Below are 19945 nucleotides of genomic sequence, written 5' to 3'. Positions count from 1 at the left end.
CTGAAATTCATGGATACATTTTAAGAATGATTTGTCTTCTTGTTTTTTGTTGTTTTTTCACTGGGATAAACAAATGCATTTCAGCTGTTCAATATGAATAATTCCAAATATAATATGAGCAGTTATATAAGTTTTCCATACACCAATGACAGGTGGTGTGCAAGCTTTAATTTATTCTTTACACAGCTTTAAAATTTAAAACACAGATATATATGTCAATGAAAATTCCAAGAAAATCAGACCATAATCAAAACGGAACAACAAAAATTTTATAAGTAGAGACTAACATTTTGAATACTCATCTGACATCCAGCAGATAACCTAAGGACAATGTCCAACATTCTCCAAAATTAACAGTGCATTTACCAGGATTTTTACATGGCAATTATATTCTTAGTCTCTGATCTGTTGCCACCGGAGTATAGTCTTCACTTCAATCAAAGAAAAGTCTGTTTCTTTTAGGTGTTAAATGACAGCTATGAAAAAGTTACAGAATTTAACTATGCAGCTCCTTATAAATGTACTTACATGCTGGAACTACTAGTATGTCAGTCTCATTAACATTCTCTACTAAATGGAAGGTTTTGAACAGTTTAAGGAAGCCCTGAAAATGAAGAATGATTTGGTTTACACTAGGGATGGGAACGAATATTCGAAAATCGGTTGAATATTCGAATATGAAAATCAAATTCGAATATTCGTAAATTATTGTATATTTTATTTCAAAGTAAGTATCATTGATTTTGGGCAATATGAGCATGCTAATTCTACAGAATAAAAGCATGTCATGTTAGTTTATCGCGTATCAAAAGATGTCTAATTAACAAGAAAATAGCAATGCATAATTGGCAGGGGCCATCATTACGGATTAACAGTTTGCAACAGGCGTCAATGTGTCAGATGCGTGTCAAAAGATGTCCAATTATCAAGAAAATTGCAATGCATAATTACCTGGGGTCATCGCTATGGATTAACAGTTTGTATTAGGCGTAAATGTGATATCTTTTTATCTTTTGTTCATTTTTATTGGCGCCTGTTTTATGTAACAAGTTGTAGATTTTTTTTCCCGAAAACAATACCAAACTTGTAGATATTGTCGATCTTTTCAAAATATTTTGTACGACGTTTCAGACCATCCGCAGAATCGGTTTTCATCCGCCATCGGCCGTATTCAAATTAAATTTTGAAGTACTTTATAATAAAATCAAGAAATAACATATGATTGATGCATAAATTCATGTTGAAGGAGGTTTAAGTCTGCCTTACTTGCTTTTTACACGACGATTTTTACACACCGATTGAAAATTTTCAAAATGGCGGCGGTAATACAACAGCGCGTCACGTGTTTAAATGGGACGACCTGCTATTTTTAGATAAAATTTCGATGGTCTAAATTATAATCGTTTTGATTTTTTTGTATCATTTTGAAGCTAAAACACTGAATTAGTTAAATATGTTCATGATTATACCGACAGAATCGTGAAATAAAACGCTAGGATCGGCGGGTTTTGCTATGTAGGACCGGGTTACCCGAAACAAACATTATTTTTTTGCCTTATTTACAATGATCCACGCTTTAAACAAATGAATACGTTGTGTATATGCTAATCAGGTAATAAGAATTTAAAGCTTCCATTAAAACTAGCCAAATATTCAAATATGGCAAACCGAATATTCGAATATTGATTTCAGTATTCATTCCCATTCCTAGTTTACACATAATTTACACTGATTACCAGTACATGTGTAAGTTTACTGATGTTTGTAAGTCCCTAATCCATGTGTATATAGGTCTGTAAAGGTGTACCATGAATTCTGAAACATAATGGACCAACCCCACTGGCCCAAACCCATGATCTCTAGAAGTCATCTTCACAGCCCTTATGAGTTTAAGTGAACAAAGTTTGACTGAATATGTAAATAATCTGCTGACACATATGCAAGAAATCTGATTAAAAAGCAGGTTCAAAGGTCATGATGTATCAATCTGCAGTTGTGTTTTAGTTGTCCTCATTTGAAACATAACACTGTCCTCAATGACATGCTTAATCGGTCCTCACTGTGCAACACATATACACAAATGTTTTACTTACTGGCAACAATTAACATATGATAGTGTTTGTATTCTATATTTATTGATAATAATTAATAATTATTTGAAAGGCCTTTCCCCCAAGAGACTTTGCTGGGTTTTGTACATGGTAGTTCACAAAAAGTACTTACATAATTAATGTGAGTTCCACTAAACATAATACCCTGAACTGATTGGGGACAACCTGTAAAAAAATAGCTTTAATTTAGCATGCTTTATTATCTATTTGTAGAAACATGTTTAACTAGAGCTCTCTTATAAGACAGTGTGCTCCACTATTCTCAGTGCTTGCCACTGAAGCAGTGATGTTGGACCTGGCCAATTTCCCCCACCCCTACTCCTTTACAACTGTGACTAAAATCTTTCTAGTTAAAGCATATTGCAAACAAAAAGGCAGAAGCATCATCAAATATTGTATGCAAGTTAAATAAATTCTGTTCAATACTGTATGACTTATGGCCTGTAGCAGACATTTTAAGAAAGATGACTCCTCTATCATTGTAATACAATTTGAATGAATTTTGTTAAGACATGTAAAGAGTAATGCCTGGACAAAAATTCAACACCAAGACAATGAGGCCCTGGGTCACTCACCAGATGGTTTTTCTATTATTTGAACCAGTGACCTAAGAATTGTACTCAACTAAGCCTCCTAGTTTTTAGTCCCAGATGACCCAGTTTCAAACATGACACAGATAGTAATAAAACAAACATTCCAACCAAGTCTCATGATCAAAGGGCTGAAAATGTGGCCTCTGGGGTGCTAAAAAGGTTTTCCTTTGATCTAAGTTACCTAGATTTTGACCCCACATGACCTAGACTTTACAAAAACAGACATTCTGACTAAGTCTTATCATTATTGGATTTGAGCTTTTGTATGTGGTTGTTCTGGGTCTGTGCATTCTTCATAATTTCATTAAGAGCGTTAAAAGGCTTTTTCTTTGATTTGATCGTTTGACCTAGTGTTTGACCCCAGAGGACCCAGTTTCTAACTTAACCTAGAAATCAATGAGACAAAGATTATGACCAAGTCTCATGATCATTGGACTGAAAATATGGCCTCTAGAGTGTTATTGATCTACGCTACAGACATGTTTTTCACTCCACATGACTTAGTTATAAACTCGACCTAGATTTCATTAGGGCAACATTCTGGCCAAAACTCATGCTGTTTGGACTAAAAATATGGCATCTAGTGTGTAACCGAGCTAAGTGTGAACAGATGACAGACAACAGAAAGGCAATCACAACAGCTAATAAAGGGAAATTATTCAATAGGTTTAGGTAGAGTTACAGTTTTTTGAAACCATAATTTGTCTTAAGGTCTTCTATCATTGGCTTACATTTTCAATTTTGTTCAGTTTAGAGATATGGTCTATCACTACACTACCTCTCTATATACTCTTGACAATCTGTAGTATTCTGAATAGTTTAATAGCTATGTCCCAGAAAAGAGCCTATGTTTAACAACCAGAGGAACCTTGACCTTTAGAGATAATGGGTGGAGTTTTGCACATACATGTACTTGCAAATATACTGCAATGTACTTCATATTAAGATACTTTGAGCAAAAGTAGCAAAGATAAATCAAGAAAACAAAGTTTGGAGAAAAATTTAACCAACATCAAAACAACTGAAACTGTGAGCTATCAGTTCTGTTGACAATGTTAAATGTATTATATCACTTTTTCACTGAACAAGAAGGCCATGATGACCCAATTATCACTGACTACTGCCATTACTGTAAACAAAAAACAAGAACAGTGTGACCCATATTGCAAGATAAATCCAATAGTAGCAAATTACCGTGGCCAATCAATGTCACAAATAAAGAAAGTGCCATAAAACTTAAGCTTGTCTTTTAATTAAATGCCATCTTTCATTATTTATTGTAACATACCGTCAGTATCAGCAGCATGGTCACTCTAAACTTCCTCAGACTCTAAATATCCTGAAATGCAAAAAAAGAACATTGTGTGTACCATAGAACTATCTCATACTATACAAGAAAGAGAAGAACAATAGCAGCAAATTACTTTATTGAAGGAATGTTTAATATCTATAAAGTTGACTGAAAAGCAAGCTGGAGTCTATGTTTGGCATATTGAGGACAGACAAAACCCAAACTGTGAGGACAGTGTTACCTTAAAAATGAGGACTTAACACATTTGAAATGTAAATTTTTGTATCACACACTTCTCTCTATATATATGATTCATATTTACAATTTGACAAAATTCACATCATACTGGTTAACATAGCTGTGATGCTGACTGATACTTAGTCAAATATTAACAGAGCAGTTACTCTGGAATACTTTCATGGGTGGGTATAGGCAAATATATTTGTTCCCCACCACATTCAGTTTTGCATTTTAGTTAAGACTATAAGATTCTTTCACTGGTTGTAGGTGCAGACGGGAATATCCGGCCTCGAGGGTAACTGTTTAGGTGGTAACGAGGCTCCCAGCCGAGTTACCGCCTAAAGAGTTACCTGAGAGCTGGATATTTCCATCTGCACTTATAACCAGTGACAGAATCTTTTTCTTGCATACCGATTTCAAGAAATAATAACAAAAATAAAATCAATCGAACGGCTTTCTTTTTAGAACTATTTCTTATGGCAGTGTATTTAAACAAAGAGCGGGAAACCAACGTCCGTAAACAGGAAAGACGTCATGACGCTTCAAAACAAGCAACAATGTTTAGTTCCGGTTTTGTTTTATCAGTTGCAGCGTAACGTTATGAATTTTTGATAAAATAACGTGATTTGAATCGAGAAATATGCTATCAGGAACCAATAGGAACTGTCAAGGTATTGAATTTTTATTCTGTTTTTTTAAATAAAATATAAATTACTACAATTCTACATATATGTAGTTCGTTACACGTCATTTACAGCACGTGAGTCATCTTACACCCCGGGGTGTAAGATGGATTTTTCCAGCACTGGTAAAGATACCAGAAATCCCCGTCTGGTATGCAAGAAATATCTGTCATTATTAATTGTAACATACCATCAGCATCTGGAGCATGATCACTTGGAACTTGTGCAGAATCTAAGGACCCTGAAATACAAAACAAGAATATTGTGTTCGCTTATGCCATCTCATTATATACAAGAAAGAGAAGAACAAAAGCAGCAAATTACTACTGCCAATAAATGTCCAATGTCCAGAAAGTGGACTTAAAAAAGCAAGCTGGTTTTTTAAGTCTTTCATTATTTATTGTAAAGTACCATCAGCATCTGATCTAGCTGAACTTCAAACCGCCACCATGGTCAAGTGGTTAGAGTCAATGATTTCAAGTTACAGTAACCTCTCACACATTAGGGGTTATTGGTTCGACCCCCGATAATTGCTACAATGTATTTCCCCGTCAGTCAGAAACATGGCAGTTTCTTACAGAGGGTAGGGTTCAATTCCAGTAATGGTACATTCAAGGAACAATGCTTAGGTAAACTGCCTGCATGATGGTAGTGACATACTGTTGAAACAGGCATAAAACTAAAATCAAACAAACAAATCTCTAAAATTTAACAGAATCTAAAGACGCTGAAATACAAAGCAAGAACACTTGACTGTGTACTATTTTGCCATTTCCTAACATACAACAAACAGAAATCTAAAGCAGAAAAGTATTATTGGAGAGAAATGTCAAACCCAAAGTGACCTAAAAGCAAGTTTGCCTGTTACTAAAGATCTATCTTTAATTATTTACTGTTACATACCATCAGCATCTGCAGCATGGTCACTCTGAACTTCCATTGTATCTAAGGACCCTGAAATACAAAAGAAAAAAAGTGTACCATTTTGCCATCTCATAATGTACAAGAAAAAGAACAATAAAAAAAATTACTATTAGGAACAAATGCCAAATATTCAGAGAGTGAACTTAAAAGTAAGCTGGTCTTCTTTCATTTTTAATTGTTCAATACCACCAACATCTGGAGAATGGTCACCCTGAATTTACAGCCACCTTCATGATCAAGTCTTTCAAGTGACTCACTTCAAATTAATGTAACTTCTCATTTAGTGAGGGTTCTGGGTTCGAGGCCTCCTAATGACCATACTGCCTTTATGTGAGAATATTAGCAGTTTTTTTTTATGCAGGATACAGGTCTAGTGCTAGTACTTCTATAATGACAATTAAGTAAAAAGCCCACATGACATTTGTGAAATACTATTGAAATGGCCGTAAAAGAGAATCAAACAAACAAATCTATAAAATTCTCCACAATCTAAAGATGTAGTAACACAAGAGTACCTGTATATCAGTTTGTCATCTCCTAATATACAAGATAAATCCAATAGTAGCAAATTACCGTGGCCAATCAATGTCACACATACAGAAAGTGCCATAAAACTTAAGCTTGTCTTTTAATTAAGTGCCCTCTTTCATTATTTATTGTAACATACCGTCAGTATCAGCAGCATGGTCACTCTGAACTTCCTCAGACTCTAAATATCCTGAAATGCAAAAAAAGAACATTGTGTACCATAGAACTATCTCATACTATACAAGAAAGAGAAGAACAATAGCAGCAAATTACTTTATTGAAGGAATGTTTAATATCTATAAAGTTGACTGAAAAGCAAGCTGGAGTCTATGTTTGGCATATTGAGGACAGACAAAACCCAAACTGTGAGGACAGTGTTACCTTAAAAATGAGGACTTAACACATTTGAAATGTAAATTTTTGTATCACACACTTCTCTCTCTATATATGATTCATATTTACAATTTGACAAAATTCACATCATACTGGTTAACATAGCTGTGATGCTGACTGATACTTGGTCAAATATTAATAGAGCAGTTACTCTAGAATACTTTCATGGGTGGGTATAGGCAAATATATTTGTTCCCCACCACATTCAGTTTTGCATTTTAGTTAAGACATATGTCATTATTAATTGTAACATACCATCAGCATCTGGAGCATGATCACTTGGAACTTGTGCAGAATCTAAGGACCCTGAAATACAAAACAAGAATAGTGTGTTCACTTATGCCATCTCATTATATACAAGAAAGAGAAGAACAAAAGCAACAAATTACTACTGCCAATAAATGTCCAATGTCCAGAAAGTGGACTTAAAAAAGCAAGCTGGTTTTTTTAAGTCTTTCATTATTTATTGTAAAGTACCATCAGCATCTGATCTAGCTGAACTTCAAACCGCCACCATGGTCAAGTGGTTAGAGTCACTGATTTCAAGTTACAGTAAACTCTCACACATTAGGGGTTACTGGTTCGACCCTCGATAATTGCTACAATGTATTTCCCCGTCAGTCAGAAACATGGCAGTTTCTTACAGAGGGTAGGGTTCAATTCCAGTAATGGTACATTCAAGGAACAATGCTTAGGTAAACTGCCTGCATGATGGTAGTGACATACTGTTGAAACAGGCATAAATCTAAAATCAAACAAACAAATCTCTAAAATTTAACAGAATCTAAAGATGCTGAAATACAAAGCAAGAACACTTGACTGTGTACTATTTTGCCATTTCCTAACATACAACAAACAGAAATCTGAAACAGAAAAGTATTATTGGGGAGAAATGTCAAACCCAAAGTGACCTAAAAGCAAGTTTGCCTGTTACTAAAGATCTATCTTTAATTATTTACTGTTACATACCATCAGCATCTGCAGCATGGTCACTCTGAACTTCCATTGTATCTAAGGACCCTGAAATACAAAAGAAAAAAAGTGTACCATTTTGCCATCTCATAATGTACAAGAAAAAGAACAATAAAAAAAATTACTATTAGGAACAAATGCCAAATATTCAGAGAGTGAACTAAAGGCAAGCTGGTCTTCTTTCATTTTTAATTGTTCAATACCATCAGCATCTGGAGAATGGTCACAATGAATTTACAGCCACCTTCATGATCAAGTCTTTCAAGTGACTCACTTCAAATTACTGTAACTTCTCATTTAGTGAGGGTTCTGGGTTTGAGACCTCCTAATGACCATATTGCCTTTATGTGAGAATGTTAGCAGTTTTTTATGCAGGATACAGGTCTAGTGCTAGTACTTCTATAATGACAATTAAGTAAAAAGCCTGCATGACATTTGTGAAATACTATTAAAATGGCCGTAAAAGAGAATCAAACAAATTATAAAATTCTCCACAATTTAAAGATGCAGTAACACAAGAGTACCTGTATATCAGTTTTCCATCTTCTAATACACAAGATAAATCCAATAGCAGCAAATTACCGTGGCCAATCAATGTCACACATAAAGAAAGTGCCATAAAACTTAAGCCTGTCTTTTAATTAAGTGCCAGCTTTCATTATTTATTGTAACATACCGTCAGTATCAGCAGCATGGTCACTCTGAACTTCCTCAGACTCTAAATATCCTGAAATGCAAAAAAAGAACATTGTGTACCATAGAACTATCTCATACTATACAAGAAAGAGAAGAACAATAGCAGCAAATTACTTTATTGAAGGAATGTTTAATATCTACAAAGTTGACTGAAAAGCAAGCTGGAGTCTATGTTTGGCATATTGAGGACAGACAAAACCCAAACTGTGAGGACAGTGTTACCTTAAAAATGAGGACTTAACACATTTGAAATGTAAATTTTTGTATCACACACTTCTCTCTATATATATGATTCATATTTACAATTTGACAAAATTCACATCATACTGGTTAACATAGCTGACTGATACTTGGTAAAAAAAACAAACAGAGCAGTTACTCTAGAATACTTTCACAGGTGGGCATGGGCAAATATATTTGTCCCCCACCACATTCAGTTTTGCATTTTAGTTAAGACATATCTTTCATTATTAATTGTAACATACCATCAGCATCTGGAGCATGATCACTTGGAACTTGTGCAGAATCTAAGGACCCTGAAATGCAAACAAGAATATTGTGTTCCCTAATGCCATCTCATAATATACAAGAAAGAGAAGTACAAAAGCAGCAAATAAATATCTGGAACAAATGTCTAATGTGCAGTAGTGACTGAAAGAATGCTATCTTCTACTTCTTTCATCATTTATTGTAACATAAATTGTAAGCAGCATCTGAAACATGATCTGTCTGAATTTCCAGCTACCTCTTGGTCAAGTGGTTAGAGTCACTGACTTTAAATCTCAGTAGCCTTTCATATAGGGACAGTTCTGGGTAGGAGACCTGTTATCAACCATGCCCCTTTATGTGAGAAAGTAAGCAGTTTCTTACCTAGGATAAGGGTCTAGCACTAGTACTTCTATAATAATGATTAGGTACACTACCCCCAAGAAAAACTGGTTGAAAACAAGAGCTGTCTCCGTAGGATGACACATGCCCCCGATGGCACTTTGAATGAATAGTTATGGCCGATGTTAGAGTTTAGGACCTTTGACCTACGGACCTGGGTCTTGCGCGCGACACGGCGTCTTACTGTGGTACACATTCATGCCCAATAATTTTAAAATCCACGCATGAATGACAAAGATATGGACCGGACATGCCCATCAATGCACTATCATGAAAAATGATATTTAACGTCTAAGTGTGACCTTGACCTTTGAGCTACGGACCTGGGTCTTGCGCACTGCACGTCGTCTTACTGTGGTACACATTCATGCCAAGTTATTTGAAAATCCATCCATCGATGACAAAGATATGGACCGGACACGCCCATCAATGCACTATCCTTTAACGTCTAAGTGTGACCTTGACCTTTGAGCTACGGACCTGGGTCTTGCGCACTGCACGTCGTCTTACTGTGGTACACATTCATGCCAAGATATTTGAAAATCCATCCATCGATGACAAAGATATGGACCGGACACACCCATCAATGCACTATCCTTTAATGTCTAAGTGTGACCTTGACCTTTGAGCTACGAACCTGGGTCTTGCGCACTGCACGTCGTCTTACTGTGGTACACATTCAAGCCAAGTTATTTGAAAATCCATCCATCGATGACAAAGATATGGACCGGACACGAAAATTGCAGACAGACCGACAGACTGACAGACCGACAGACGGTTCAAAAACTATATGCCTCCCTTCGGGGGCATAAAAAATACTGTTGAAACAGGTGTTATATTGTTAATTGTAACATACCATCAGCATCTGATGCATGATCACTAGGAACTCGCACAGAATCTAAGGACCCTGAAATACAAAACAAGAATTATAGTGTGTTCATTATATACAACAAAGGGACAAATAAAAGCAGCAAATTACTATTTGCAAGAATGTCAAAAATCCATTAAGTGTTCTCAAAAGCAAGCTGGTCTTTTAAGACTCATTATTTATAGTAACATCTGGATCATGATCTCTCTGAATTTCCGACTGCCTTTGTGGCCTAAATTAATGGTTAGAAATGCTGACTTTACCAAAGGGAGGTTATTCAACATGGGGTCAGTTAGAGGTATCATTCTTTGTCAATGCACCTCCCCTCAAAACCTCTATCAACTCCATCAAATATCAAATATAACTCTTACATAATTTTAGGTTCTGCTCAAAGCCTTCATAAATAAAGAGATAACTAAAATACATGTCAGCTAGAATTATAGTTCTTGTGCACTGCAATCCCAATTAATGTCTTCTACCAGTGCTTGCTGATTGAATAAACTCCCCATTTATGTCTGGACATTGATTTTTGGTAAAGGGAAATAATTCAAACACCAGACAGTGTAGAATTATGGTTCTTTACCTTTGCATTTCTCCATAATGTCCTTTATTGTTGCTCAAGTTTATACAGTTAACCTCCCATTTTATGTGATTTATGCTCTGTACAAAGGTCCGACAGATGGACACAGTGGTGACTACCCGGGTATATGCTCTCTAAGCAGCGCATAAAAATCGTAACAGAAAAATATTCTGACAAAGCTTAAGATTGTACTAGAGGGTCCACACAGCTGTGGAATGTACAATGAGTACTGGCCATTGATAGATACAAATGGCTAATCTAGGGTCTACAGTTCAAGTAAATTTCAACTTTTAATGTTAAAAGTACAACTATATCATCAATGATTAAATAAAGCATTAAATAAACAAAACTGTAATGCAACACCTGCAACAAGTATACCTTTCTGATCCTTATTCTGCAAGAAATTGTACTTTTAAAGTTTGGGAATGTAAAAGAAAGTAATAAAGAATCATACAGTTTCTGACATTTTCAATCATTTTATAACAATGACAAATGACTCTAATTACTGGTGACCTAATGGCTGTGTGTACATCAAGGTCTTATCTGGTATACATGTACATTATATATATACCAGTATACACATAAGCGACAGAACACAATATACTGTTTTAAGGCAACCATTTGGGCAAAAGTTCAAAAGCTGATTGCTGTAACATTTGGGCCAAACAATTTTTTTAACACTCCTAATGTCCACAAAGGATTATATATGTATGATATGTTGTCATCACTGGGCCTTGGCACTTTTTAATGAAAATTTGTGAAAACTTCCTTAGAAAGCCTCTTGTTACAAAAATGAAATGAAAATGAAATGTAAAAAGTATACCTGTTGCCATGGTAAACCACGGACACCATAGTCATAAAGAATTTCTTCATGCTCATCTATGTCTCTGTAAACAGGAAGAGAGTAGGTCAATAATATACCACATGGGGGGGGGGGGGGGGGGGAGCTGTTCACCAACGGTGACCTCCAATATAACTAATAGACTAATACATATCCAACGGTGACCTCCAATATAACTAATACATATCCCAAACTACAACCATTTGCAAGGCAGAATTTATACCAACCTTACAACTACAGATTGTCAAGTATATCTGAACCCCTGTGACACTGACCTTTGATCATCTGACCCCAAAACCAATTTGGGTCATCTATTCATTTGCATCTTTGGTAATTGTTCATATGATATTAATCGAAACAAATTTGACCTTTTCATTTAGATCAATCATTGTATTAAATATAAAGTCTCTGCTATAACTGTTTCAGTGTTGATTTAATTTTTTCATTAGCTATTAAATAGAAACCAAATCGGGATGGACGCAGACTACACTAAAACCCAGAGCTGGTGTAGAGTACTGGCTACACAATCTGTATTGCACCTTGCCAGACCTAAGATATCATTCCCATAAGTCTTATTCCTTGCGCTTTCCACTAATCAAAAAGCAAGTGTTACTTTCTTCCAAAATTCATCTAACACAGACAATGTTGCTATGCCACATTTCATAATTAACAGAGTAATATTACTTACTTATGCTAACAACTAGTAATACAGTAAAGGTGAAGATAAGCGAGAACATTATTCAGGACCAAGGAAGCTTAAGATTCCTTACTAATACCATGCATCAACCTGTTGCAGTTAAAAGCCTAAAGACTAAACTTACTTCAGTGCAAATAAAACCAATTTGCCGTCCATGTTCTTCATGTGAGCATTAGCATTTTTGTCACCATGATTCACCAACCTGCAAAGCCTACCGCTTTCTTCGGTTGCATCAATACTGAAATATGAAAATAGTTCTGTTTCAAAAATCACAAACATTTTTGCAGCAAGCTTATGTCAGGACAGAGCAGACAAGCAAAGATTGCATCATAAACTGCATTATTGCAGCACTGTCTTCAGCTATGCTTCCATGGTTTACAACAGTCTTAAGCTGAGCAACCAAATACATAAGCCTTACATGAATACTGTATATGGTGTTAAACCAATCTTGTACATGATCATAAAAGGTAAGTTTGATAGTAACAGTTGAATCACTTGTGCCAAAATGGCCCTATATCGCTCATCTCAGCACAGTATTCTTTAAGGTTTTTCTATTACTGAGAATTTGACTCTGTGTGAAACTGTGATCAACAGTCAAACTTCAATTAATTGTATCAAAGCATTGATTCTAAAGAAGCTTTATGCAAACCAACTCTCATTTTGATCTTGATTTCATCAAAATTCTTCTGATGGAGCTTCACGATTTAACCCTCAGCCTGTGATCTTGTTTCTGATCCCAAATGACTGCATTCAAACTTAGTCTGGATTTTATTAAGATAATCATTCTGTTTGTTTGTTTTGGGTTTAACGCCATTTTTCAACAGTATTTCAGTCATGTAACGGCGGGCAGTTAACCTAACCAGTTTTCCTGGATTCTGTACCAGTACAAACCTGTTCTCCGCAAGTAACTGCCAACTTCCCCACATGAATCAGAGGTGGAGGACTAATGATTTCAGACACAATGTCGTTTATCAAATAGTCACGGAGAACATACGCCCCGCCCGAGGATCGAACTCACGACCCCGTGATCCGTAGACCAACGCTCTTACCTACTGAGCTAAGCGGGCGGGTCCAGATAATCATTCTGTGCTCCGGTAAGAAATATATTGTCTGTTGCATTCACAAGGGTTTTCTATGACAAAAGTAGACATTAGTTGGTCAGAAAAAGGTTTCTTCATCACTGCTTAGGTGAGTGAATAGAGAATATCTAGAATACACACAAAGATCTGCGTAATTACTAAAATTAATGTAGTTTGGAGATTATCAGTAACAAGAAGTGGGAAAAATGTACTCCCTTGAACTGATCGCATTAGCAGTTGTAATCCTACTTTACAGTCAATATGATACTTTGTTAGACATCCAGCTGTTACAGATGTCATTTGAGCAACAATGGTAGAGAACCATCCCATAAAGTTTGACTGAAATTAGCCAAATGGTTGCGGAGAAGATGTGGTCTAAAAGGTGTTCTATTTTAAGCTCTGGTGCCATTTTAATAGGGAGCCATACAAGAAACATTCCCATGAAGTTTGGCTGAAATCTATCAGATGTCATTTAAAGTTTTTTTTTTCGTTTTTTTTTTTTTTGCTCTAGCAGCCATTTCATACAATTCTGGTAGGGGACCACACAAGGAACATTCCTGTGAAGTTTGATGAAAATTAGACAGGCATCTTCAGAGGAGAAGCCATTTCAAGGCAATTGTTAACACATGACGACGACAGACAATCACTAGTCACAATAAATCACAACTTCCTGCTCAGGTGAGCTAAAAATTACTTTAATTAGTAAACAAAGTCAAGACATGATGACATTGCTTCAGGAGTTTCCTTATATATGAGAACATGCCTAGTGCATAAAATGCAATTTCAAAAAGTGAATAACATTTTAAAGTTTTATCAGACTGTTTTGTTGAATTTTAAAGTAATCATATAAACAAACTGACCAAGTTTTGGGAAGATTAGCTTTTAACTTCTTGAAGGGTCATGGAATTATGCCCAAGAGAAAAAGTTATTGAAAAATTATCTAAAAGCAATACTTCTGCACTTCTAACTGGTATCCAACTGTCACTAAATTTCAAGTCTGTATTAGCTGAGAGTACTGTGACACAAACATCAGTAATTTAGTACTGGTATCTTATTGTGACAAATCCTGGTACTCCAATTTAGTGAAGCGAAGGTTCAAGTACACAGTGTCTTGTACACCATCTCTTTTTTAACTAAACGACTACCTTACTCATTATTGTTTGTTTTCATGAATAAGTAGAATTAATTTACCAGTAACTTCTACCATCTTTTGAATAGAAGAAACGGAATCCTGTACTTTTAAGAGCTTCTCTTTTTTCCCCTTCCTCACCAGACACAATTTCTCCACAATACACTAATAAGAAGTCACCTTTGTGTCTGTGAACTGTTGTTTTAACTCCTCTTCCTGAAACATGATATACATGTGGAACTTCTGGCAATGTAATACATTCAATAATAAAGGTTGGAATGTAGAACTTCCTTAAAAGGTTTTTGAACCACAAACTTTTCTCTTAACAGTGAAATTAAAACATAGACTTGACAATGCTGTTGAAACTGTAGTAGCCTATCATTTTTTCCTCTACCAGACCTGTTCAAAATGGACCAAATGTCTTAAATTTCTCTTTTCTCAGTAGTACAAATCATTAAAAAATTAGTCATACTGACATATTTCCATAGAGAATTAGCAGAAATTGGAAAGTATATTCAATTTGAATTACGTGTTCCAACAGCGGCCAACATTGCTGCGGGCTGAATCGGTAGCATTAGAGTGTGCATTTAAAATTACACTTTCACAAAAAAGGTGACATGAGTGTGGTAAAACAGAATGTGCTTTCACTGGTAAATGAATATCTTTATGCATTAGTACAAGAAATGGGAAAAATATTCTAATATCTTCCACATTTTATAATAACATAATAACAAAGGAAACTGCAACGCAACAGCACTATGATCGCAGTTTGCAATTAAACAACAGTAAATTGTTTAGAACATAAATCATGTATTGGTCAATTCAACAAAAACATATTAAAGGCGTACGCTAGAATTCCCTGTATATGGGATAGGCGAAAATTTTCCCAATATTTAACAGAATTTCTTTAAACTTTGGATATTGAAGGACAATCATCTAAGAAACAAAACAAGAGGACCATGATGGTCCTGAATCGCTCACCTCTTCCCACATGACCCAGTTTTGAGTATGAAGTCGTTTTTTCTATTATTTGACATAGTGACCTAGTTTTTGAGCTCATGTGATCCAGTTTTGAACTTGAGCTAGATATTATCAAGATAAAAATTCTGACCAATTTTCATGAAGATCCATTGAAAAATATGGCCTCTAGAGAGGTCACAAGGTTTTTCTATTATCTGACCTATTGACCTAGTTTTCGAAGGTACGTGACCCTGTTTTGAACTTTACCTAGATATCATCAAGTGAACATTCTCACTAATTTTCATGAAGATCTCATGAAAATATGGCCTCTAGAGAGGTCACAAGGTTTTTCTATTTTTATACCTACTGGCCTAGTTTTTGACTGCACGTGACCCAGTTTCGAAACTGATCTAGATATCATCAAGGTGAACATTCAGATCAATTTTCATGAAGATCCATTGAAAAATATGGCCTCTAGAGAAGTCAAAAGATTTTAATAATTTTAGACCTACTGACCTAGTTTTTGACCGCAGTTGACCCAGTTTCAAACTTGACCTAGATATCATCAAGATGAACATTCAGACCAACTTTCATACAGATCCCATGAAAAGTATGGCCTCTAGAGAGGTCACAAGGTTTTTTTATTATTTGACCTACTGACCTAGTTTTTTAAGGCAAGTGACCCAGTTAAAATTTGATCTAGATATCATCAAGGTGAATATTCAGACCAATTTTCATACAGATCCCATGAAAAATATGGCCTTTAGAGAGGTCACAATGTTTTTCTATTATTTGACCTACTGACCTAGTTTTTGAAGGCACGTGACCCACTTTCGAACTTCACCTAGATATCATCAAGATGAACATTCAGACCAACTTTCATACAGATCCCATAAAAAATATGGCCTCTAGAGAGGTCACAAGGTTTTTCTATTATTTGACCTACTGACCTAGTTTTTGATGGCACGTGACCCACTTTCAAACTTGACCTAGATATCATCAAGGTGAACATTCTGACCAATTTTCATGAAGATCTCATGAAATATATGGCCTTTAGAGAGGTCACAAGGTGTTTCTATTTTTAGACCTACTGACCTAGTTTTTGACCGCACGTGATCCAGTTTCGAACTTGACCTAGATATCATCAAGACGAACATTCAGACCAACTTTCATACAGATCCCATGAAAAATATAGCCTTTAGAGAGGTCACAAGGTTTTTCTATTATTTGACCTACTGACATAGTTTTTGATGGCACGTGACCCAGTTTCAAACTTGACCTAGATATCATCAAGGTGAACGTTCTGACCAATTTTCATGAAGATCTTTGAAATATATGGCCTCTAGAGAGGTCACAAGGTTTTTCTATTTTTAGACCTACTGACCTAGTTTTTGAAGGCACGTGACCCAGTTTCGAACTTGACCTAGATATCATCAAGGTGAACATTCTGACCAATTTTCATGAAGATCTTGTGAAATATATGACCTCTAGAGAGGTAACAAGGTTTTTCTATTTTTAGACCTACTGACCTAGTTTTTGAAGGCACGTGACCCAGTTTCGAACTTGACCTAGATATCATCAAGATGAACATTCTGACCAACTTTCATAAAGATCCCATGAAAAATGTGACCTCTAGAGTGGTCACAAGCAAAAGTTTACGGACGCACGCACGCACGCACTGACGGACGACGGACACCGCGCGATCACAAAAGCTCACCTTGTCACTTTGTGACAGGTGAGCTAAAAATGCAATAAAAATCATAGGTCACCGGTATCGAAAAAGAGTTATCTGCCCTTGAAAACGTCATTTTTGGGGGAAATGCCGTTTTCAAGGGCAGATAACTCTTTTTCGATACCGGTGACCTATGATTTTTATTGCATGTTTTTGTTTCTTAGATGATTGTCCTTCAAAATCCAAAGTTTGAAGAAATTCTGTTATTGGGAAAATTTTCGCACCAAATTCTAGCATACATCCTTAAAAACCATCAATGAATAAAAATGGAGTAACTTCAATACTTTGTTAAACTGTGTTTCTAACAAATTTTTAAGTCTAATATTGGCACTTCTGAGGATCCTCATAATAAACAAGTCAGAGGAAAACTGGAATGACAATGCAGCTGTACAATAGCAGCAATTTGTCATGAAAGGCAGCTTAAATTCGGTGTACAAGCATTTCCCATACAAATTTGCTTTCCAGATATATTAAATAAACAAGAGGACCATAATGGTCCTGAATCGCTCACCTGCCCGAACATGACCCAGATCCAAATCTGACCTAAAGATCATCAAGAATAACATTCTGACCAAGTTTCATTAAAATACAGTCATAAATACGGCTTTCAGAGTGTTAACTAGCTTTTCCTTTGATTTGACCTGGTGACCTAGTTATTGACCCATCATGACCAAAATTCCAGTATGACCTAAAGATGAACAAGATGAACATTTTGACCAAGGTTCATAAAAATAAAGATATAAATGTGGTACCTATAGTGTTAACAAGCTTTTCTTCTGATTTGACCTGGTGACCTAGTTTTTGATCCCACATGATCCACATTTAAACTTGACCTGAAGATCATAAAGATTAATATTTCGACTAAGTTTCATAGAGATATTGAAATGCTCCAGAAATTTTACCTTTTATTTATCCTTCATTCTTTCATTGGAGTTGTTTACTTTCGTTTTGCAGCTTTTGCTGGCGACAACGCATGAAGCTGACTGTTGTCTTGGGTCATATTCACAAGACAACAACCAGACATTACGTATTGTACCAGCATTTTTATCTATCCTTCACTTTTGAAGCCGTTTTCCATGACAGAACTTTGTCAAAAGTTTGTAAATGTATCCGAATTTCACGACAGTTGTCAGTAATGCCTTATTCCTTCATTTTAAGTTCCAGATGTTAAATTCCAATTTCATTTAATGTAGCAACCTTCATAAAGTAATTATGCCATGTAAATCCATGTATCTTTATGTATAATAATGTAATTTTGACTTTTAATCTAGAGCATTTATTGATTACAAGGTCATCCGCCATCTTGTTTTACACGGTGGATAGCTGATAGTTGCTAAGAAGCTGTTTACATCATGAGTCATCAACTTAATGTTAGAAAGCGCAAGTTTGAGGTTTATATTGTAGTCTTCTCTAAATCTCCTAAATATTTTAGATACTTTCTTGTATTTTTCAGTCTTGTAAAGCCATTTTTAGCTTTTACCACACATTTTCTGTGGTTGCCACAATTTTACTGTGCACCACAACTTTTCTGTGTGCACCACAAATTTTCTGTGGTCACTACTGGTCGGGGGCCACCAACCGGACACTTTTAGAGGTTTTTCGCCATTTTCTCTTTTATTTCCTTCATTACAACTGTGAAATTTCACATGAACATAGTTAGGTGCACCCTCAAGAAGCAGACTTAATTTGTTTACCCCTAACGAATGATTAATGCCCTTTCCAGGGCCAAATGTAGGGTCAACTAAACTACTTACTTTCACTGCTTGGCAGTACCATATATCTGGACAGTTTTTTTTACAACTTATGGGAACCTCTGTATTGATGACATTTTGCTATGTAATGTAAAAACGAGTCAAAGTATTCATTATTGGCCTGAAAGATATAAATTTTATTCAGTTTTTTTGGTTTGGAAAACTGCTATATGATAGTAAGAAATGCAACGGGATTTCCAAATCCCCCATGATAGTTTCATGCTTCAGTATGAATGATGAAATCAAAAAATGAAATTTCCTCCTCAATAAGTTATTTTTGTCAGATATAATTCCACATCATTGTTAAAAAATCAAATGTGTGTTTGACTTATAAAAGATTGCTAAAAATACAGCAAACTTTAGCAGCTACGAAACTGTCCAGTTTGGTGGTCGTCCGGATTTGGTGGTCCTCAACCAGTATACAGTTTTTCTGTGGAGCGTTCGTGAATTCACCATTTTTTTGTGGCATGTTCGGTGACAGTATATAAGGGCTGCTCACCGTCATTCTGGAGCTCCAACTTCAAAATTTGCACTTGCACACCGTTTTGGCTGTTATTAAAAATTTTCGAAATTTTTACTTGGAATCGAAATATGAAAGGTGTGCTTTATTTATTTCTACCTTTGGCAGTATATTTATTAAATAAAATAAATTTAATCGTTCAGAATATTATTTTTTTGTAGATATTTTCAGTGTAATTATACTTGATCATTTTTATCTCGGGTGCTGACAGTTCGTGTTCATTCTAGTGGTTGCGTCGCGACTGTTTTACCGGGCATCTTTGATTGTTTGATCGTATATTTTCACCGAATCTTATGCAGAAGTTGTTAAGGTTAAACTAAATAAATTTTAGAAAACTTTAATAATCTTTCGCGGTATTTTCTTAGTTATATAAGTATTTCCCAATGGTCATTTTTCTGAAATAAAACAATGTTGGAGTCCAAACATTAGATACTTATAGGGTAGAACCACTCGACGAAGTCCAGCAGCA

At 35.6% G+C, this 19945-nt stretch overlaps 1 protein-coding gene across 2 annotated transcripts in view; it reads right to left on the bottom strand.

Annotated features, from left to right (window-relative positions):
• The window catches only part of LOC123538701 (uncharacterized), a 38333-nt gene extending 23615 nt beyond the window's left edge, over positions 1-14718 (bottom strand). The window contains exons 1-14 of one of the 2 annotated variants that reach the window (XR_008368292.1): positions 14576-14718; positions 12430-12543; positions 11591-11654; positions 10176-10226; positions 8917-8967; positions 8412-8462; positions 7733-7783; positions 7019-7069; positions 6510-6560; positions 5822-5872; positions 5109-5159; positions 3993-4043; positions 2224-2276; positions 529-604 (exon numbers count right to left, since the gene is read on the bottom strand). Coding sequence is in view for 1 of the 2 variants with exons in the window: in XM_053529506.1 (XP_053385481.1) it covers positions 529-604; positions 2224-2250 (103 nt within the window). In the remaining variant the exon portion in view is untranslated. Of the gene's footprint in view, positions 1-528; positions 605-2223; positions 2277-3992; positions 4044-5108; positions 5160-5821; positions 5873-6509; positions 6561-7018; positions 7070-7732; positions 7784-8411; positions 8463-8916; positions 8968-10175; positions 10227-11590; positions 11655-12429; positions 12544-14575 lie in introns of those variants that run through there. The other variant, XM_053529506.1, reaches the window with a different exon arrangement.
• Between the last annotated feature and the right edge of the window lie 5227 nt (positions 14719-19945).

The sequence above is a fragment of the Mercenaria mercenaria genome, chromosome 18 (genome assembly GCF_021730395.1).
Source record: "Mercenaria mercenaria strain notata chromosome 18, MADL_Memer_1, whole genome shotgun sequence".
NCBI classification, from domain to species: Eukaryota; Metazoa; Mollusca; class Bivalvia; order Venerida; family Veneridae; genus Mercenaria; species Mercenaria mercenaria.
Note: the sequence above shows the minus strand (reverse complement) of the source record. Positions and strands in the feature narration are given on the sequence as shown.